The sequence below is a fragment of the Melospiza georgiana genome, chromosome 14, assembly GCF_028018845.1.
Source record: "Melospiza georgiana isolate bMelGeo1 chromosome 14, bMelGeo1.pri, whole genome shotgun sequence".
In the NCBI taxonomy this organism is placed as follows: domain Eukaryota; kingdom Metazoa; phylum Chordata; class Aves; order Passeriformes; family Passerellidae; genus Melospiza; species Melospiza georgiana.
This window is the reverse complement of record NC_080443.1, coordinates 7,580,069-7,602,966: the sequence shown is the minus strand read 5'-3', so window position 1 is coordinate 7,602,966 and position 22,898 is coordinate 7,580,069. Positions and strand designations below refer to the sequence as shown.

The 22,898-nt window shown below is 42.5% G+C and overlaps 1 protein-coding gene across 1 annotated transcript; it reads right to left on the bottom strand.

Annotated features, from left to right (window-relative positions):
• Window positions 1–17,976: 17,976 nt before the first annotated feature.
• LOC131089346 (cytochrome b-c1 complex subunit Rieske, mitochondrial) lies at window positions 17,977–20,946 on the bottom strand. Its single transcript, XM_058034040.1, has 2 exons — window positions 20,736–20,946; window positions 17,977–18,761 (listed from the first exon to the last, which is right to left on the bottom strand). The coding sequence occupies exons 1-2, from the start codon at window positions 20,944–20,946 to the stop codon at window positions 18,151–18,153; spliced, it is 822 nt and encodes a 273-aa protein (XP_057890023.1). The 3' UTR covers window positions 17,977–18,150.
• Between the last annotated feature and the right edge of the window lie 1,952 nt (window positions 20,947–22,898).

Below are 22,898 nucleotides of genomic sequence, written 5' to 3'. Positions count from 1 at the left end.
AGTTATAATTGATGTAGATCTTTTCAGAGGTTATCTTTTAAACCAAAACCAACCTCTAACAATTTGATTGAAACGATTTCCCTTCCTTTTACTTCTACTATGTCTCCCAGCCCATTCTCTCACAATGTGGCTAGTGCAGCTTTCCTGTGTTTGTCCAAACAGCTGCACTGTTTGTGGGCAAGTGAGAGGAGAGGGGGGTAGGATGGGGAGCAGGCTCTGCATTTGGGACACTGCATGGCAGATGTGGGAAGCTCTAAAATGAGCAGTGGTAATGGACAGCCAGAGGAGGAACAGAGGAAAACTGCCCCGTGCTACAGCCACAGGAAATACAGGGGTCGGGTGGGAGTGAAATGACCTCCACATTTCTGTGACAAAGTTTTGCTTCATCACCCAAGAGTATAAACTATTAAAGAGAGAAGAGCTGATAGTAACCAACTTTGGCGTAGAAAGGAGCCATAGAAGAGGAAAGGCCTTGGAAGTCCTGTGTTTGAGATAATGAAAATAAGGGTGTCCCTGTGCTGAGAGGAGAGGCTGCACAAGCCTGGGGCACTGCCCTGTAAAGCTTGGGAACAAGGTCACACCAAAATCTGTGAGCATCCCTGTCACTTACGAAGACTCTGTGCTTTCTTTGTACCCTTGGGACTTAAGGATGATTTGGGTATCTCAAAATCTGGATGATGTTTCCCATGCTTTCTTTTCCTGCTTCCTTTCATGCCTTTGTGTTTGTCAGGAACAGCCTTCCAAAGTTCAGGAAACCCTTTCTGGCCCTGTTTCCTCTGTGGGGCTGCCAAGCACTGCTTGCACTGGGTTTGTTTCTGTGTTTTGGGGTTCTGTTGGGTCAAATCAAAGCCTAATTCAAATTTAGAGTAATCTTTCCCCAGTATTTCATTTGCTCAGGGTTAAGGACTCTGAAGCTGAGTTGAGGCCTGACTTTGCTGCTGGGACGTGCCAAAATCTGGCTGCTGTCCCCATGGCTGGGGAGCACTGCTTGGGCAGGCCCTGGGCACTCCTGTCCCTTGAGGAGCTGCCTGGGCAGGCACTGGGCACTGCTGTCCCTCAGAGGAGCTGCCTGGGCAGGCACTGGGCACTGCTGTCCCTCAGAGGAGCTGCCTGGGCAGGCCCTGGGCACTCCTGTCCCTCAGAGGAGCTGCCTGGGCAGGCACTGGGCGCTGCTGTCCCTGCAGAGCACTGCCTGGGCAGGCACTGGGCACCTCCTGTCCCTGCAGAGCACTGCTTGGGCAGGCACTGGGCACTCCTGTCCCTGAGAGGAGCTGCCTGGGCAGGCCCTGGGCACTGCTGTCCCTCAGAGGAGCTGCCTGGGCAGGCACTGGGCACCTCCTGTCCCTGCAGAGCACTGCTTGGGCAGGCACTGGGCACTCTGTCCCTGCAGAGCACTGTCTGGGCAGGCACTGGGCACTCCTGTCCCTGCAGAGCACTGCCTGGGCAGGCCCTGGGCACTCCTGTCCCTGCAGAGCACTGCTTGGGCAGGCAATGGGCACTCTGTCCCTGCAGAGCACTGCTTGGGCAGGCACTGGGCACTCCTGTCCCTCAGAGGAGCTGTCTGGGCAGGCACTGGGCACTCTGTCCCTGCAGATGAGCCCCCTGAGCTGCAGGGTGTGGTGAGCTGGTCCACGGTGAGACTCACTGTCAGTGTGAAAGCAGATACCGGCTGATTGTTGTTATTAATAATCACCATTGTATTCTCCTTCTCTAGAGCATTGTGGTGTTTGAGGTGAAGCTAAGTGCTTTCTGTTCTTTAGGAAATGGGGAATGGCTCAATATAATATTCCCTGTTGTGACTTTTGGACTTTATGCAATGTCAATAAAGGGATAAAATGTGTTTAATTAAAAAGAGGCTGATTTTATTGAACAAATATGCCAAATAAAAACCAAAATAGAAGCACTGGACTAACTTCTCAAGCATAATTTTCAGTTTTCTATAGAAATCTAAAAATAAAACATCTGTTAATGTAATTTTTAAAAATTCATTTAATTAATCTTTATTTTTCTGGTGGCAACAGCTTAGAAAGGTGCTGTTTGAATTGATATGGAAGGAGATGCTTTCTTGGCTAGAGCTTTGCATTTTTGAACAAGGAAATTAAATAATTAAAGTTCTGCTTACTGTAATCTATATTCCTGGGAAGCATTTCCTTGTCAGTGTGTAATGCATGCACCACTCTGCATGTGCATTATGTTTTAATAATGCCTCCATCTTCCTCATAAGGCATATTGTCTTCTAATGCAACCCTCTCCAATAACCCTGTCCTGGCAGCTGTCATGTGATCCTGATGGCTTTTGGTGAATAGAATATCCTGTAATTATTTTCCTCTCCTATTAAGCTTCGCATTCTCTGTACACAGAAATGCACCTTTATATGGTAGCATAATGTGTATTGTTTCTTGATTTTATTTTTATAAGCATAATGAAATGATCTCCCTCCACATCCTGGACTAGCATAATGCTTCTTGATTTATTGCTGTACCAATTTATGTTGGTTTATCAGGAAGGTGCTTCCAGTGCATTAGCAAACCCCTGAAGTGCTTCTGGTAATAGGAAAAAGCACCTGGGTAGTTGTAAATATAGGAAGGAAGGTTTTCAGTTTGATAAAACCTAGAGCAGGAAATGCCACTTAGGCTAAGATCACAGTGTGTTTAGCCAGGCTGTCCCACTGCCAGCCTTCTCCACAGGGTGGCTGTTTGCAGGAGAATTGAGTTTCTCTCTGGCCCTGGCCTGCTGCCCTTGGCAGTGCTTCCCAAACGTAGGCAGCAGTGCCCTCATTTTCTCCCTTTGTTTACCCTGCACTGAAACAATTTGTGGTAATGTGAAGAGGTGGGAGCTGCTGGGTCTTAATGCTCCCCTGCAAACTGAGAATTGGACACTCAGCTTAAAGACATTTCCAGAGGCTACATCAATTTAGGCTTGGGAAGCCTTTAAGTTTTGTAGCTTAGTTATGTGCATGTGCATCTGTCTGAGAGGAGAGGAAGCAAGCAAATCAACAAACAAGTCATTCCTCCCATAAATCTCTTCTGATTGAACCTGAGCACAGCACAGTGTGCTACAGAAGAATGAATAAACTGATGATAATAACAGAACCTGATTACACAGTGATGGGCAATAGCAGCAAATAGGCCTTATCTTGCACTGTGAAATAGAAACTCATGGCCAAACAAATAAGTCTGGATTCCCAGAGAGAGCATTTTCAGCAATCCATGGGCAATGACCCTCAAAATTATGTATTCAAAAAAAGAGATTATTTTCAGAAGTGCAGCTGAGAAGAAGATATTTGTGTTGCTCAATTGCACATGCAGCCTATCATCAAATGCTCACCCCACTGAGGATGGGTGGTCACAACTGGGTGCTGGTCAGGACCCAGGCACTCATCAGCATTTACACTTTCTGCTCCTGCTTGGGCCATCTACTCTTCCTTCTTCCTCTTCATTCAGACAAATAATGACTTTTTAGAAGCGAGATGAGAATTTTAAACCACTGAAAATGAACCAAGGGCTTAACCCTTTGAGCACTTACCTGAATCAGCTCTACTCCCACAGGTGTACTCCACTTGGAGTGCGCTCTGCTGTAGTGTGGGGGGGATGCAGAAGAAACTGGGTTTGCTTTTTCATGCAATCCCCAAAATCTGAATGTGTTTGCACATTCTTCTAGCACTGGAAAGAAGAAATATTTGGTAAATGATATTTAGATACGAGTTTGAACAACCTGATTTGGTGGAAAGTGTCCCCACGGCAGAGGGGTTGGAAGTGGATGATCTTTAAGGCCCCTTCCAGTCCAAATCATTCTGTGGTGTTTTGAAATACTTGTTTATTATTTTAAAAGTACAAATATATGTGTCAAAACCCAAGGTAATATAATTTGTGAGCTCCTGTATACTTTTCTTCAGCTTGAGTCAATGAAGAACTTGGGCAGCTGCTTCACTGTCAATAAAGTTTGGGTCATGTAGAGTTGTTACTTTACTGTGAGTTTGGATTTGATGAGCTCTACTACTCTAGAGTTTAGAGTCTTAAGCCTTTGCTTCAAATTAAACATGTTTTGATTTTTTTTCTGAGAAGGAGGAATTATTATCTGCCATAATACTGTCAGACAGAGAAGTGAAATAAAACGGATAGTTTAGCTGCTAAAAGGTAAGAGAAAAACGGTGACAAACCTTGGGAGGATGATGAGAGTCTGGCTCCCTTCCTCCTTGTGCCCCTGACTGGGGGCATTGGATCCTTGTGTCCCACCTGGCACAAGAGCCTGCAGTGAGATCAGCTGGAGAATTATGGATGCACAAGGAAGGGAAACTTTCCTAGGCCTTATAGCTACTAAGAATAAATACAGCAACCATTTTTTTCTATGTGAAAATAATTTCATAAATACAATCAAGTATCACTTTATTTTCTACAGAGGCTTCACTAGAAACTTTTCAGCTACGAAGCTGTGAAAGAATTAATTTTTCTAGATAAAAATATGGTGTCTGTATTACAGTTCAGCTTGGATGCTCCTTCTCCAGTTTGTAGTACATGCTGAAAAACTGCCCTAAATAAGATTGTTCTTCACTGGCAGCAGCAGAACTGCAATAATTGATTCTAGCTGAGTATACTTTTCTTGAAAGGATTTAAAAAAAATGAAATAATTTTCAAGAATGTTTTACAACCTTATCAAAAGAAAACATCAAGAACACTAATTCCAAAATTATGCTTGCATAAATGAGCGTGAAATGTTAGCACTGCAATGGATTTTGTATCCTTTAAAAGTAACATGAAATATTGCCAAGAAATAAAGTGAAATATGCATCCAGTTGTATTGTTACAGCAATAGTAATAATTGCTGATGGCTGCAAAGGTACCTTTTGGCTCTCAAATCTCAGGTTAAATCTTTCTCCCTGTTAGAAGCATTAGCAAATAGTTGTTGCTGGACTGCCAGCTTATTTTATATCAACAAAGCTTATCAAAATCTCTGTCTCATTGAAGGTGCTGCATTAGTTGCTGCTTGGCAGTGCAGACTTGTCTTTCTAGCCCCAGATTTAGGGTGGTGGTGTTGTTCCCCCAGTGCTAAGGCTGAAGGGAGCACTTGCAGGGTCAGAGGTGTGTCTGAGTGTCTCAGTGTTGCATGTAGGTAAAACCTTACTAAAGGAAGGTCTTGGAACACCATGGCTCAGGCCTGCTGCTTTGGCGGAGTAAAAGGGCTATGGGAAAGAGACTCAGCTGTGTTAGGGGTAAAAAGCAAGTTCTACAACCATCATGTGTTCACATCCTGGTGTGTGGTGGTTGCTTGAATTATGTTTGTTATGATTTAAAGCTGTGAAACCGATAAAGGCCTGACTGCTTAGAAAGACCTGTTTTTTTGCAATAAAGCAGCTCTCCTTTGCCCCTGCCTGGGGACCTGTGTCACTCTGGACCCTCCCCAGCTCTCAGGGGTGTCTCAGCAGGGTTGTGGAATGCTTCCCTGGGGCTGGGCACCCTGCACCAGCCAAGGGCACAACGTGCTGAACCTCAAACCGTGGACCAAGCTGCTTTCCCAGACACTGCACTTTGCATGGCGCAGTTTGGAGCACACCCTGGACATTCACTGAAGGGGAAGAAAGAGGGGAGTGGGCTTGTAAAACCTGGTGTAAAGCAGATCTGGCTTCAGTCCTGAGGTTTTCTGTCTTGCTCTTGTGGAGCTGCATTTTTTGCTTGTTTCTCATTTGTCAGAGCTTATCATTATCCTTCAGGTTTCCTCTGTCAATTTGTTTAGAACTGACTTCTTCCAAAAAAGTCCCCTCTGCCATTCATGCTGTAGAAAAACATCGGATACAAAATAACTACGAAAGATAAATTTTGGTTTGATATGAACATGGAGTTACCAGTTTATTAAATACATCTTATTGTGTGTACCAGTAAATACATAAGTTTAAGGCTTTTGAGATGCACACCAATACATGGAGTTTAAAAATTCAAAACTACATGATAAAATTCTAGGCAAGGACTACATATTTATCACAAAGCAATTAAACATCTTGGTTTGTTTATTCCAAAATTAACTTGGCACATTAATTTAACATGAAAAGAGTGATTTAATGAAATCCTCAGAGAATTACTATCTGCCCTTTGAATAAGTTATCTAAAATGCTATTTTATTATGCAAAGCTATGTAAAATAAATTGCATTCAAGCAGTGGTTCAGAAAGTAGCTTATCGTAGCCTCATGCTCATAAAGAAATGACATAAAAGATCTGGGGATCACTGCTTTTCTTTCAAAATGGGAAAAATTAAGCAGAGACAGTCTTTAATTTGAAAAGAGCTAATTTGACATGGAGATAATTATCTTGGTACTTTGAAATGTGATTAACTCTAATTATAGCCAGAAAAAACCCTCGAGGGAACAGTGCAAGCACAAAGCAGTGTGGCAGCAGCAGTGTGACCTCACGTGGGGGATTCATGTGATGGAGCAGGTCAGGTTCTGTTCAAGAGGGAACAAATCATCCTGTGAAAATGTGCAACCATTTCCTCTAACAGAGATTCCCATTTGCACACACATTCACCCCTCAGCACCAGAGTAACATGGGCCATGTTTACATTAAACAGCTGACTTCACTACCTGTCTGGACACAAACACACAAATTACAGCTGGAACATCACCCCATGTAAATCCAGGAGCTGTTTTGTCCATGGATTATCACACTGAACTTCCAGCAACATCAGGAAATTGATTCCAATAGGGAAATTGCAGGAAAGCAACCCAGCAAGCTGTTTACTGATTTTTAATTTTTTTCCCAATTAATGGAAAAGACTGTTCTCCCAATTTAGTTTGGTAATTAATTTGAAACATAAGGACTAGTGGTACTAAATAGATAATATTCTTCTACATGGCTGGAAATAGTTTTCAGAGTTTGGCTTCCTTTTAACTGAACCCAAGGAATGGCTCCTCTCACTTCTGTTTCCTGACAGGGACATCCATAAGTAATTTCTGTATCATGCTAGGCTTTAGGTTTGTGTTATTTTTAAGCCTTTCCCAGTATTTGCCATAAAAGAGATTTAAACCAGGGATGATTTGCCTCAGCTGAGGTGCCAGATGCAAAAGCCCATGTAAAGAAGGGCTAACTAGCATGGATTATTTAGTACTCTGATACTGAAGGCAGTTCCTGATCAGGGAGAGGAGTCAGAAGTCTGGCTATTGTTACCCACTTACACAAAGCTCAGAGATGTGTGGCTTTCCATTTCAGCAAATGCTTTCATACTCTTGTTTTATGGAAAACAGTAAACAGGATTATGGGTTTATGGTTAGTGTGTTATACCAAACTCTGTATCTTTTCCCAGAGGATCTGGCCATTCTAAGTTTGTTATGGAATATTGGATGATAAATGGATTGTGATTTGTTGTGTTATTGACAGTTTAGGATTCCTTTCAGATGAGCTTTTGTGGCAGTGGTGTGCTTTCTGTTACATTTCAGCCTATTATCTCAACATTGCCCACTGCAAATGGTTTCATCCAAGAATTGAATACTTTAGTTTATTTTTACCAGTATGGTTTATGTTTGGTTGGGGTTGTTTTTGTTGCTGTTGTTTTGGCTAAGGCTTTCTTTGGTTTGCTTCATGTGCATAATTTATTGAATTATGTGTTTGCACATCACAATGTAGAATGTGGCTTCTAGGCCCCAAGCAGCTTGCTTAGTTCTGTGCTCTGTTTAAACTGATATCATTCTTTCTGCATGTAAGGAAAATAAACAGCATTTTAGAACTGTAGTTTAGTTGTTTGCATGTGGTAAAACCAAATGGATTAATTAGGTAGAGATTGTTGCCTGATTTTCCTTTCTAATGTCACATAGTTTAACTGAACTGGGACACATCTCAAAACTGCTCCAGTTTATATGACTCAGCTGATCATTTCAATCATAGAATCACACAGGGATAGAATGGTTTGGGTTGGAAGGGACCTTAAAGATTGTCCAGCTCCAGCCCCTTCCATGAGCAGGGACACCTTTCACTGTCCCAGGGTGCTCCAAGCCCCATCCAGCCTGGCCTTGGACACTTCCAGGGCTGGGGCAGATTCTCTGGGCAACCTGTTCTATTGCCGTCACAGGAAAGAATTTCAGTGCTGTTTGCCTTTTTTTTTTTTTCTTATCAGTTATATAAAAACTATCCTTTCTCATTTAGTTAAACTTTTAATGAAATAAATGCAAAAATCTTGTACTGCAGAAAAGTTGTTGCTGCAGTAGCTGGGAATGCAATGCATGCTGTAAAAAAGGTAAACCAAAAGGTTTTTACTCAAACACTAGGGAAAATCTGAATATTTTGGGTAGAAAAGGCACTTCCAAATGTGCCTGGCACCTCTAGTATTAAAGCACAGGAAAGAAGCTTAAGCAGCTTAAAAGCCTGTCTGGTATGCTCCTGACTTGGGCACAGTTCCTCTGGGCTGGGCAGAGTGCTCTTGAGAGTGCATAACAAATTTAAATTGTCACATGCTCATACAGCAATAGCCTTTCACCTTTTATTTTGTCCCACTCTGTGCCACTTGTACCTTCCGGCTGATCCCACTGTGACAGCCTCAAGTTTCCCATTAAAACCCCACTGAAGTTTGGTGAAGGACGCAAATTGCCCACCCCCATGACACTGTAGAACTGCAGGGAAATGTCTTTTTGTTTTAATTACTGCCTAAAGATCCTTAGACAAGCTGATACATAATAATCATGTTTACTTTCTTTCCTCTTTTGAAATTAATATGGTATGGAAAATTTTATTGTAATTTTCGAGGGGGTTCTTAGCCAGAACTTTGGCCTCCCTTGGTGGCTCCTCTCCATCCTGAAATCCACCTGCTCATGCTCACCACCTCTAAAAATCACCCTCACAGCTACTGTTGGGTTCATCTTCTTGTGTTCAATACAATTACTGCCTTCTTTTTCATATCTTTATACTTTTTCCCAATTTCTGTCACATATTTGCAAGCATTGAGGAGGTGATGATCCCAGAGCTGAGAATGTTGGCAGGGCTTGAGAGCAAATGCGCCAACCATGCACATAAACCATGATGCACCTACAAAAAGGTGCTGATCCCCTTAGCTGCATCCTCATAATTCATATTCTGTCTGTGAAGGAGGAGGATGTTGTGTTTCCAACTTACCTTTGTTATTTATTCTCTTCAGTAGGTCTAACATTTGCAGAAATGCTCATAAAGAGATAAATCTTTTCTAATTCCTTGGGATTTTATTATAGCAGTTTTCATCATGAAGAATTCTTTCAGTATTTAAGAAAATCAATTGTCAATTAACTTTTATGGGGAATTATGCATTGTGATTAGTCATCAGTGGGGCATTGTGGTGTTATTTGACAACTGTTATGAAAACATTCAGTAATTTGCTTTTGTTATCTATCAAATAGCCAACACAAGTTTCAAAAATAGTATAAGATTTGGAATTATAATTAGATAATGCTTTATTTGGATTTTTTTATTACACAGTGTTACTGTTCAGAATTAATTATTTTGTTTGAAGAAAATTTAATGTATTATTTACAAAAAACAGATAGCTTACCTGGTTTTTGATTTATTTCTGTAAATGCTTGAACAACTGCATTAACAAGATTGAAATAAGTAGATAATCATTCTAAGGTAAATAGGCTTGATTAAATATTGAATTGTTAAAAAAATAGAATTTTCTTTGTTCAAAACAAAGGATGGGTGCCTACAAATCTGAATTACCTGATACAGTCTTGCTTCCCCTTGATTTGGAGGTTGGTGCTGCACTGCAAGATTGGTCCAAAGTTTATTTAACATTTCTGTAAGCAACATCTCTAAAACATTGACCCAACTTAGTAAATTCTATAATGAAATGGTGTGTAACATTAGCAACAAATGTTTTCAAGTAAATGAGAGCATTATCTTCTTGTCAAAGAGCACAGGAAAAATAAATTGATACAAACCCAAACAGGTTCCTATGCTGCTCTTCCTCCTTAGCTGTTGAGTACATCCAAGATCATCCTTACCTTGCCCAAATATATTTATTGACCACAGCATTTATTACTGAATATCCAAGTAGCAATAACCTCAAATATATGCCAGTTTTAAGAGTCTATCTGTAAGTTTTAAATGTTTTTGCTCATGAAGGATGTTCTCAGTGGCCTTCTCCTGTCTCATTTGGGAGATGGAATGTCTGTTTGCTCTGGAGCTGGCTTGGCTCTGAGGGAGGCATTACAGTGGCTATTCAAACCTCTGGCTGCAGCTTATCATGGAATTATTGTGGCTTGTGTTCAGTGGAGTGTATTCAGTGTAGGAGGTGCATGTGCAATCAGCCTGCATAAACCTTCCCTCCATAAACCTTTATACACTGAAAGCTTTTCCACAGTAATAATAATAATAATAACAGCAGCATTACTGGGAACTGCCACCCACTGTATAAAGGGTACTTCACCTAAGGCATCCTCAATAAATCTACAGCAATCTGATGCTTAACCATAGAGAGTGCAAAATGAAAGGCAGATTATTGGCACTGAGACAATTTCCAGCGCCACTGAGCTCCTTGAGAGGGCTGTGAGGGGTCATGACTGGCCCACCCTGTCTACAGCATCAACCAGTGACAAATACTGTTGGAAAGAGAAAAAGAAACATGCAAGACTAGAGTTGTTGTCTTTCATCTGGATTTCCAGTGCCAGTTTCCAGCACACTTCTACTCTGGGCTTCTCTTGAACCAGAGACTGAGCAGGAAGCTTTGAGTTCAAAATCCACAGATTGATCTTTACTTTGTGAAACTTCTGTTGCACTTGTATTTTTATGCCTTCCCCACATTCTGAAGCAATGATAGTATGTGGAATCCACATTTCCTTTCTTCTGCTTTTCTTTTGTAGTTTGGTGATTTTTCTGCATGCTTTTTATCCCTTCTTTATCCTTTTATTTATTGTTGATTTGGGAAATCTAAATGGTGCATTGGGGATACTTAAGATAGCTGAGTGCTACCACTGAATGTCCTTCACCTGACACCAGAACATTCTCCTCTGCTCCCTCAAATGTTTTTAAAATATCTTTTTTTTTTTTTTTTTTGAGGAGTGTTAGGGTCCTGTGCAGTCACAGATTTTTAAAATGCTTCCCCAGCATCTTCCCACCCACTTACTCTCCTTCTCTGTGAGGGAAGACTCATCCATTTACGATTTACAAGCTGGGAAAGGAGCTGGTGTTAAATACTGTGCTGGCAGAAGGTATAGTCTGCCTCTAACAGATGTCTTTAGATTTCTGTCAATTGCTTGTCTTGCTGAAATGTTCTCTTCTGATTTGTACTTCATGAAACAGGAGTTTAAAAGAATTTAAATTCAGGTCAGGCACCAATCAAATGTGTTGGTGCAAGTCTGTGAGGAATCTACAGAGTTTATAGAACCTGTGCAGAGGTGCCCTTACATAACCTTCATCTGTTCTAAAGTTGCCCATGCTGTTCTGCAAGGAATTGTATTCCAAGGATTGATCCTTGCCATCAGTATCCTACTGGGGTTAAAAATGGCCATGGAGGAGAGGACAGGACTTAGAGCTGTGTCCTGACAGGAGCTGTGTCACACCTGAATTGCCTTCCTCAGCTGAAGGGAAATCTGACTTGAACCATCTGAAGGATGTGTACAAGTGGAATGAGCTGGATATATCAAAGATTAGTACATAACTCAAACAGAAGTAAATTGTGCTGCACATGAAGTTTCTGTGGTTTCTTTTTCTGAAGGGCATTACTGGGGAGTCAGAGAGTGGAGATGAGTGAATGATGAGCTAATATCACTCTAAATAAAATATGAAACAAGAATAATGAAAACACTGAGCTGTATGTTCTCACAGAGTTGGAAGAGTTTTATCAAAAAACTACAATTAGTTGTCAAAAACATCCCTAAGCCAAGACTTTCTTGTATCATTTAGACTTCAAAGCAGTGTGTCATTTAGAATACACACTGCAGTGCAACTGGGAGGCAGCTTAGAAGATAATGGGAATAGCACTTTGAGATCCTTAGATGAGAATTAAATGAGTTGCTAAAGATAACTTTCATCAGGGACTTCAGTATTATTTAATTGTTGTAATTTATGTCAAAATATAAAGCATAGATAAATGTAGATATTTCCAAAAGATGCACAGAAAGAAGACTTGTTTTGCAACTAAGTCCAAAGAATATAGGACAGGGACCAAATATATACAGTGTTTGGTGTTTTTTTTTTCCCTGGTACCGATAAAGCTAATTACAAAAGAAAATGAAGAAAACTGGTCTTGTATTGTCCAAACAAACACATTTTAGCTAAAAAGCATTCCATTAAAGCCCACTTGGGTAGAAACAGTGAAAAAGCTACACACAAGAAGCTGCCAAAAATGTTAATAGATTATATCTCACCTGGGAGAAACATACTGCTGATAAGACTACTGATGAATGAAAGACAGCTAAAAATCACAGAATGAGGCAATTTCTGCTGCCTCTGAGCTTTGTGGAAGGTAAATGGAAGGGAAAATGACTTTAACATCATGAACATGATGGGAAGAATGCAGTCACAGATCCAAGAGATTTTTCATAGGTTGCTGAATCTTCTCTGCCCAAAGGTAGAGACTGTGCCTCTGACCATTCTGTGCTCAGTGGGGCTTTGGAAACTGGGAAATTGTAATTCATTACTGTTCGTGGGGCATTTATTTTGCCTCTAAAGATTGAAGCTTCACAGCCCTGTTCAGTTTAGTATTTAAATGAGGCATATTTAGTCTACCATTGCACCTGTAGGATGTTTTGCCTCCTCCTGTGTGCTGTGCTTCGATTGCAGCAGCTTCATTTCGTGCTGACCTGAGATATCTTTGAAGATATTTATGCTTCCTTTGTAGAAAAAAATGCTGGATTAAATAAGACAAACACTATTTCTAGGGACTTTGGACATGAGGGCTGCCTAATCCATAACCACAAGCTAGACCATGACTCCGTGGTTTTATTGCAGATCTTCCAGGTTTTTCTTTACCCACCCAAGTGCTCCATCCCTGGGTGCTTCCCGGGGGTTGTGAGTGCAGCTGACATGAAAAGGGCTCAGAGTGACTGCTCACAGTGCAGAGCCTGTGGAGCCCCTCCTGCCTGAGAGAAGCTGATGGATGTGATGCCTGCTGGCATAAGTAGAAGTGTGTTTGCCTGGGAAATGAAATGAAGGAAAAGGCAGAGAGGAGATAAAATTTGGAAGACAAATAGTGGTGGAAATGCCAACCTTTACTGACCTCAGTGAAACAGCCCAGAGATGGCAAGAAATTCAGGGTGGAAAAGCTGATGATTTATAGACTGCTTGTAAGAATGGCTCATATCTATTGCTATGAATTCAAAGTAAGGACACATTATCTGTCAAAATACAAAGCTGTCCTCAAAAACAAATGTTTCTGAAAAATGATTGGCACAACGCAAGGAGAGAAAAATGATCTCCAACAACTCTTCTGAGTGTCACTGTGATTAGGCCCAAAAATTATTGGATGAATTCCAACCTTCTGAAAGCTGATATACAAAATACCCTTGTAAATATTGAATGATAAATTTTGAACAGCCTGACATTTACTTGCTTGCATGTACAATAAACATATATAAACATACAAGTAAGTTTTTTCTTTTCTGTTGCCATAATGCAAGAATTTCTCTATCAGATACACAATGTCAGATATGCTTTGGGAGAAAATACCAATGCTTTGTTTAGTTGGACAAAACACAAATATTTTGAAGCAGTTATTTATCTTCCTAGTTTGTATCAAGTACAGTGGCTAGGAAAGAGATCTTTTTATTTTCTAGTGTAATCTGAAGCAGGGGTATTACAAGAACTGAAAATAAGAATAAATAGTGGCTTCTGCTTGTGGAAACATTATAGTCCAAGTAAAGCCATTTAAATCCAAACATATCCAAGTGTGAAAAGCATTTAAATCCAAGTGTGAAAAGAAAACTATATTGACCTATATATACATTCTTTAATCAGACAGTTAAAATTGATGTCATAGTGAAAGAATTCCTGCTAGGCCAGAAGTTTCATGCCACTCTGGGTACTTCAGTGGGAAATCTCAGCCACATCTGTGTGTGTTAAATTCTAGCTTGCACAGTATCTTAGTGTACTTTGGACCTTTGGGGTATCTACAATCCCAGGCAAACGGCTCGAAAAGCCACTGCAGCTCCTGATATTTTACTGCTTAATTCAAAATTGCAGTTCAGTTGGATCTGAACATAGGGGGGAAATCCGGGTGTAGCCTGGTACAACTGACAGGCTGTTGTGTAGAGGTGACATCCTGCAGGGGACAGTTCAGGCTGACACCTGAAATGCTCTGTCACACTTGTTGCAAGCCAGATGGAAACCTCCAATTTTGGGTTGTTTTCAGATAGCAATGTGGCCTAAATGGTGCTGTAGCCAGTCACAAGCTCTGTGAGTTATGCACAAGTATGGTTACAAATTCATCCTGCCCACACTGACAAAAAGCCCTGCTGCTGTCCTGTGAAATAAAACTTTCCTCTTAGCTCCTTCTTGCTATTTCTTTACCTTCTACAAAGGTAGGCAAGGAAGGCAAATTTCTGTGCATGCCGAATCTACCCTCTCATGATATATATTCAAGCGGTTTATATTATAAGTTTTAACCTTTTTTTTTTTTTACCATTTTTAACCATTAAATCCCTGTACATATAAAATTTCCTGGACTTGCTAGGAAATGATGCATTTCTCAGAAACTCTTTTAATCATCCTAGGGCTGTGCAAACCAGCAGAGTTTTTCAAGAAGCTGGCACTTTTTCTTTGTGATGGGAGTTAGAGGCTGGCATTATCTCAGAGGCCTTTTCCAAACTTTCTGATTCTCATTCTGTGTATTGCAATTACTTGTGGATTATATGATGACTCTGAGGGGTATTTGGGGTTCTCTTACTGCGTTATGTGGTGGAGTGAACCAGCTCAGTCCAACACCACCATTAGATGCTTGCAGAGAGCTGTGCACAGAACCTGCATGTTGGAGATTTTTAATGTTGAATTTTTGCTAAAGGTGATTTTTACTGTAGAATTTATTCTAAAGGTAACTCAAATACAGGCTGGTGCTAAGTGCAGAAGCAAGACTCTTTTTTAATTTGTACTGTTTACCTCCTGATCCATCTCTGCCTCCATGAGTGTAACTTCTGCTTGATGTGGGAGAAGATGAAGTCATTGTACAGCTGCCAATTCTTTGACTGACTGATAAAAGACATGAGCCATCAGTACTCTGTTATCTTGTTAGAGGTGGAAGTTTTCTTCTCCTGATAATTCTCTGTTGCTTATAGGCAGAAAGGACACTCTCCTCCTGTCTCATGTTCCAAGCCCCTGTAGAAGTTGGGTAAAACCAACAAACATATGCATTTCCATTGTGCTTTGATTCCAGATTTGCTCATTTTAAATTTCTAATGTCATAGGGGGGAAAAGTGCATTTAGTAAACGATGTGGTACATTATATTTTGATTATGCATTGCTAGAACAAGGCAATGTCATAATTTATGTCTTGAGGTTATTAAAATGTTAGAATGCTAAATAGTTAATGAAGAAAATCTATCACAGCTGTGACACAAAGGCGTTGCCAGTAGTGCTAAGACAATAAATGCCAACAGTTCTGTGTCTCTTTGAGCAAACCAAGTTAGAATGTGTTGTTTCTCTTGGTGCTGCAGCATGTTAAACAATACAAGGACAACTCTAATGAGTCAGAAAAAAAGCCCAGACAGCTCAGAGACCTACCTCTGACTGAGGCTATAAACTGACACTTTTTAAAAAAGAATTCAGCATAACACATGCATTCAGTGATATTTCCCTCAATTTTTTTCTCTCTTGCAACTTTGACAAGAGGAATGTTCTGTAATCATTTATTTCCTCCATTAATTTGTCCAGTCCCTCAGCTTCCCCTATTCCTGTATCAAGTGTTCCATTCATTTCAACATTATAATTTATCCCCACAGATTTTAATCTTCAAAGTTATTTTAACATTTGATGCATTGACAATGTTATAAACCTTCCGTTCTTGTTTTCATGGGTATCCCAAATCCTTTTCTGCAGACCTGCTCCCTGGCTATTAGTTTCTATCACAGCACATGCTGATTTTGTAGGGTGTTACTAGTCCAGGTTATTTTTATTTCTAATCCTTTTTGCACCAAGGTTCCATCTGTACCCACACACATCCAACCACCACCACATGTATCTTTACAGAGCTCATTCTCTGCCAGCTGATTAACAAGCAGTGGGCAGTGCTGGACTCACAGGGTCTCACTGAGCTCCTCACAGCAGGACTCACTGCTCCAACAGGGAATTGCTGGTAGTTCATCCACCAGCGCTGCTTTGGGAACAGTAGTTCTCTACAATTCTCCCATTTATACCAGGCTTCTTAATAGACATGAGAATGTTTTGTGAGATGGTGTGAAAATCTTATTTAAAACTCTGGTAGCTACTGCTAATTTTCCTGTTCCCAAGGCCTGTTATCCTACTGTAGCAACAAATGTGATTGTATTGACTTGATTTGTTCCTGATAAATCCATGGAGGCTATTACTTACCACCTTCTAGTATTCTAGCTGCTTACAAATAGGATTACAGCATTATGTATTTTAATAGGCACAAAATATAAATGAAGGCTTTAATAAATTGAAGCATCATTAATTTTGAAAATGTACTATTAATGCAGCTGTTTACCTAGGGGACCATGTTATGTATCACAGCTTCTGTCCTACACAAATTTCCTGAACACAGCGAGCCTTGCTGAAGTGCTCAGGATCCCCTTTTCCTGCTCTCATTGCAAACACCACCAAGAAATGATGGCAATGGGTGTGGGAATGAGCAAACTGCTCCTGGCTGTGCCACTGCTCCCAGCCTGGACTGAGGAGCACCTCAAGGCCCTGTATTAGCTGGGGCTGGAGATGGAAAGTTTACCCACTCGCCTGAAGTTTATCAGTTTGGTCTGACTTCTCAGTTACTGCTGTTTTGCTAAGTTGCTGGAAAATAAAAAAATCTCCCTTTAAAACACAAACCCCTAAGGCTGGGTAATGTTAAACAGAGCTGCTGGTTGACATTTCTTAGTTACTGCCCTTGTTTCTCATGCCATGGTCCCCTCCAGAACCTGCCAGACTCTGGGGATGCCTCTGAGTCAGAGGCAGAACTGGGAGTTAATGGAAAGCTGCACTACAGCTCCAAGCGTCCACTGTAACCACCCACCCACCCCTGGCTCCTGGGCAGTCAAGGGCTCCTCTGGGTGGGCTTTTTGGGATCCAAGTCAGAATCGGGGTCTTTATGCCTTTAACTTTACCTGCCCGAACCTTTCTTTACTTGTCCCTTTGCTTCAGCTACAGGAGTTTTGTGCTGTCTGGATCCATTTGAAGAGAGGGAGAAAGTAATCTTGTCTTTTCTTTCATATGGCACAAAGAAAAATATACCTTAGAATTAATATCTGCATGCACAAAGGATGTGAGTTGTTCACCAAACAGGCTGCATACAATGGTTTTCAATTTCAATTGACTGCTACTTGCATAGATTGTGACAGTCCCTGAAATGAATGACACCCCTATTGTCCAAGTGGTGTCACACAGAACTCTCCTCACTATAGCCACAGAACAGTATTATGTCAGAACACATTGTAATCTCTGGTTAGTAATGTTTAATTCTAGCAATCCAGGGTTTTTACCAGTTTATTGTGAATAAGCTTTTATTATTTGCATCTTGAAAATTCTCTGACTTTTCTGTAGTTTCTGAGGATTTTGGTTTCCATTCTGCAACTGAGGGAGTGCATCAGTGCAGGACAGAAATACTTTCATACTAGTGGTAAAGAATGAAAAGGAAACACAGTATGGGACTGGTGTCTTTTTGCTTTGTTCTAGAAACAGTAAATCTTATTTCTCCTCCTGTTCTACATGCAATGAAACACCAACTCTGCTGTATTGGCAGGACCAATGCTGGCTAAAACATCTCTTTGTGGATTTGTAGCTCAATGCCTTTAATCAGCAGCCCTTCAGGAGGGCTCTGTGTTGTGGGTCTGCTGTAGCATCTCCTTGGCTGGACACACTAGAAACGCGTACACAAAGAAATACACTTTATTGTAAGTCAGAAACAAGTGCTCACTCCAAGTTTTTATTGAAATTGAACCCAGTATTCAAGCACAGCTCTGGTTGAGAATCTAGACAGCTAATTTCTGGTTTTACAGTATGGTGTACATTCCCAGGAACATGACGTGAGCAGGCACTCCTCTCTCAGCCAACCACCACCGTGTCATCCCCAATGAACTGGTAAGTCGGGACCTCGAGGTTTAGGGGCGCGGGGCCTTTCCTGATCCTGCCAGAGGCGTCGTAGTGGGAGCCGTGGCAGGGGCAGTAGTAGCCGCCGAAATCGCCCGAGTTGGCGATGGGGACACAGCCCAGGTGAGTGCACACCCCCACCAGGATCACCCACTCGGGCTTCTTCACTCTGTCCAGGTCGTGCTGAGGATCCCTCAGCTGGGACAGATCCACTCCAGCCTCCTGATTGATCTCTGCCTGGGTTCTGTGACGCACAAACAGGGGCTTCCCTCTCCACTTGAAAGCCATGTTCTTGCCTTCTGGAATGTCAGACAGCTTGATCTCAATCTTGGACAAGGCCAGCACGTCAGCAGAGGCACTCAGGCTGGAAATGAACTGGGTGACGACATTCTTGGCGACGTAGGCTGTTGCTACACCTGTGGCTGCAGTCATCAGGTAGGAGAAGCCCTTCCTGGAGTCGCTGCTGCCCTGGGAGGAGGCGCTGGCATCCTGCACCTCCTGGCGGCGGTAGGCAGAGAAGTCGGGCACGGCCACATCGTTGTGGACACAGCGCACGCTGGTGGGGGCTGCAGGGGAAAGGACAGCACGTGACACCACTGCAGGTACAGCACACTGCCATGCATCTCAAATGGTACCTTCTCAGTGGTGTTCCTGGAGTAACAGGTAAAGGTTATTCCAAAGTCTGGGTAGGAGTCCGTTAATTAAGGATTGTGATTTTATGTTGTATGAAAATGGTTTTCAGAGGGAATTTTTGGTAGGCTAACAGGTGATCTGTGAAACTGTTTTCCCTATTCTTTGAAAAAGAAACCTGATCAAGGTGCAGAAAATCTATGAAAAGTTCTGGGCTTCTGGGGAAAAAAAGTGAGCTGTTTCAATAAATTTCAAGAAAAAACCCCAGTAGGACACCATGACTAGCTCAGAAAAGACAAACCTGTTTTCCACTCAAATGTTTCCTTGTAAAGAGCTGCTAAGAAGGAAATCTGATGTAGTGAGGTTTGCACATATGCAGTGTAACACTTTGTGTTATTTTTTGTCTGAAGTAACTTCTATGCCTTTAATAGTACTAAGTGTGTGGTTAAACATTTTTAAAATTAAAAATGTCAGGCATCCTCTTTCATATTAAATTGTTGTCTTAGGTAAAAGGCACAGTAAATAATTTCAAACCTTCAGTCCCCAAGCTCACTTTTAAAAAAAATTAGGGATAAGGCTAACAACTATCCAATTTCAAGTGGGATTCCCCCATCAAACCTGTGTGCTCAAGTAACAGGATATAAGGATAACTAAAAGGCCTCCCATGAATTTCTCCAGCACAAGAAATCTGCTTCCTCCACTGAAAATCTGTAAGCCAAAGAAAAGAGCATGGCAAGGACAGAACACATTACTTGCCAAAGTACAACCTGTTACTTGAAGAGTATTACTTAGTCTTTCTATTTTCTAGCAGTTGGCACAAAGTTAACAGATGTCTCAAAGTACTTAAGTTCTCAGGGATTTATATGCAGTGCAATGAGGATAATAACTACATTTATATACAAGTAACCATTGAGAAGGTAATTGCTATAGGATTCTAACTGCAAGGAAATTAAACTGAAAATCGAAATTCTGAAATAGTGCTCCATACTAAGTTATTTCAGTATAAGACTTAAAGCATTTAGTAACATGTAATATGACTAACTTCTACAAAATTTGCTATGCTCAGTGAAAAGCATGTTTGATGTTAATTGAAATGCAGAGCACAGGTAAATGTCAGCTATGTCACTTCAGATTTGTAGAATTTTCACCTGAACCAACCCTTTACAGCTGAGGGTCAGGTGAAGTACACAGCTCTAACTGATACCGAGCATCTTCAGCACGGCACTGCCCTCCCAGAATTAAACGTGTGCGCTCTCTAGCAGCTGAAGCAGCACGATCCACCGGCGGCAGCCCGGCCCCGTTCGGCAGGGACAGCCCAGCCCCGGGCCAGAGGTCGGTTCCATAGAACACCTCGCTGTCACTCCCGGGCCGATGCTTTCCCGACCTAGGTCAAACACTCGGTGTGTTATCGCTGCACCCCTCTGTTCTCGTGCCTGCAGTCAGAAACCTCCCCCAATGACAGAATTTAGCTGCATTTCCTCAGCGGTAGAACAAAAATCACTGAGCTGTTTCCCTCAGCGGAGACATCCCGACCCGCTCGGACACAATCCTGTGCTCGGGCAGAGGTGACAGACACCCTGTGTCCCTCCAGCCTGCCCATTCTGAGTCATTGAAAGGAGGCTGCCATTCAGGTGCCCTTGGAGCAAGCTCTGTAGCTGTAAGTGCGAGACAATGACAGCGGTGACAACGGAACCAAACGTTTACAAACCCCGACCGGCCCGACCCCCGCAGCCCGCCCGTCTCCTCTCCCTCCCCCGCGGACCGGACCCGGCTCTCCCCCCTGGGCCGGGCCGGGCGGTGCCCGGGAGCGCTGGCAGGGCCCCCGCTGAGCCCGCGGCCGTGGCAGTCCCGGCTGAGCCCCGGCGGACCCCGCTCTCCCGGCCCTGCCCCGCCGCTCCCCCGGCCCGCACCGTTCAGGCTGGCGCTGGCGACGAGCCCCCCGCGGGCGGCGCGGCCGCTCAGGGACTCCCGGCAGAGCAGAGGCCGCTTCACGTCCAGCGGCACCTTGTGTTCGCGGTGCGCGGCGGCCGGGACGAGCGGGCGGAGCGGGCCGGGCACGGCGTGCGCGGCGGCGGACACGAAGGGCGCCAAGGGCCCGGCGCGGGCGGCCACGGACAGCATGGCGGCGTCCCCGCGGCGACCTTCCCCGCCGGCGCGCGCAGCCACGCGTCACGGCGCCGCGGTGACGTCAGGCGGCGGCGCGCGGGGGTGACGCAGGCGCGGAGCCCTGAGGGAGCGGGCGCAGTGAAGGGCTGCGGGGATGCGCCTCCTTTGCCTCGCCTTGTTCCTTTATATTTTTAAAAATTTTTTCCCCCTTTCCTGCACCTTTTACCCCTTCCCGTTCTCCGCGCTGCAGTTCTCCCTCGGGCTGTTCCGTGTGGCTCTTGGGACGGGCAGGCTGTGTGCTGCAGGCCTGAACCGCGGTCCCTGCGGGGTTAAATCAGGGTGGGACAGTTCGGGGTTTGTGGAGCGCTTTGGGACAGGCCGGGCTCCTGCACCTCCCCTGCAGGACACGGCTCCTGAACACAGCGATGTGACACAGAACACCGTGGAGGGGTTCACGTGGTTTTTCATTGCTATTCTTAGGATGTGATTTTGAGCTGTGTAATAGCAATACTTAGAAGAGAACTGTGTCAGTTCTAGGACAATACACGCTCTTTATCATTCTGGTTTTTGTGCACTGCATGATTTTTGCCCCTTTTAGTTTCTTATTTTTCTCTTAGTTTCTTATTTCTCTTAGTTTCTTCTTATTTTTCTTTTAGTTTCTTATTTTTCTCTTATTTTTCTCTTAGCTTACTCATTTATTTTTTTTCTTCTTTTTGTCTTTGGTCGTCCTGGACTAGTTTCAAGTTGGGGAAAAACTTTTTTTTTTTTTTTTTTTTTTTTTTTTTTTTTAACTTATAAATTGGTTGAGGGATAGATTTTACTTAGAGAATTCAAAGTGTGTTTGACAGCAACGGAATCCACTCTCGGGGCTGTTCTGGGGTGGGGGTTAATTACTAGGGAGCAGTAAATATTTCACATAAATACATCATATAGATACATCACTCTGGGCTAAAGGAGAGAACCGCTCTTCCACTAATGACTGGAGCAAATAAATAAATACCTGTTGTGGTTTTTTTGTTGTTTTATTTCAGTTTTGGATTTTTTTTGCCTTATATTTATTTTAGTTTATATGTTTGACTTGTTACAGCTTCCAGTGGTAAGATTTAGTTGGTACAGGTGAACACACTGATGGGTGCATACCTGCTCCAGTCAACCCTTTTAACCAGTTCAAGCTCCTGAAAATCCCCCAAAATGCAGGATAAACTTGACACAGAGATGTGTTTGAAGACATTTAGGCTGAACCAGCCTCTAGAAATCTCACAATTTCCCAGCTACCCAGCCCAGCCGATTCAGGCAAGGCTGTGAAGCTTTAGTGGTTCATACTGGCTCTATGAAGAACCATTCTTTTGAAATTCAGATCTTCCTAATGATATTGCTACTAAATTATTTTATGATTGTGCATTAAAACCTCCCCCATCTTTGTAGAGTGGTAGTTTAAGGACTGGCCTTATTAAGATTTATTTAAAGGGTTGACTTTTTCATTTTCTTTTTAACTGTTAACTGTACTGAAATATGGTGGTTCTAATTAGGTGGGATGGATCATTCCAGTCCCAGTACTATTGATCTATAATTTATTTCTTTCCCAGCACATTTGTGACATCTAAGCCTCAGCAGATAATGATTTACCCAGCTCAGTTCACTGTTCTGTTGGTAACTGGAGTCACTGGTGATGCACTAATTAAAGGACACCATAATAATATTCTGCAGCAAAGGTAATTTATAGAAACTGTGGGGGCTAACACTCAATAGATGGTTGAGAATAAACAGTGTTCAGGCTGAGAGGGCAAAAAACTGGGAAGGCCCTTTTAACAGCACAAGTTTTATAATCATCATTTAGAAGGAAAAAAGCTACAGAAATGTGATATTTTCAATTCCTAACAGATTATAGAATTATGATCATAGAGTCAGAATGTGCTGAATTGGAAGGGACCCATCAGATCCTTGATTCCAGCTCCTGGCCCTGCACA

Excerpts from the sequence above, each read along its gene's own strand:
- LOC131089346 (XM_058034040.1), bottom strand. The coding sequence starts at position 20,946 with ATGCTGTCCGTGGCCGCCCGCGCCGGGCCCTTGGCGCCCTTCGTGTCC. Across the intron at positions 18,762-20,735 it reads CGCCAGCGCCAGCCTGAACG|CCCCCACCAGCGTGCGCTGT; the intron begins GTGCGGGCCGGG and ends TTTCCCCTGCAG.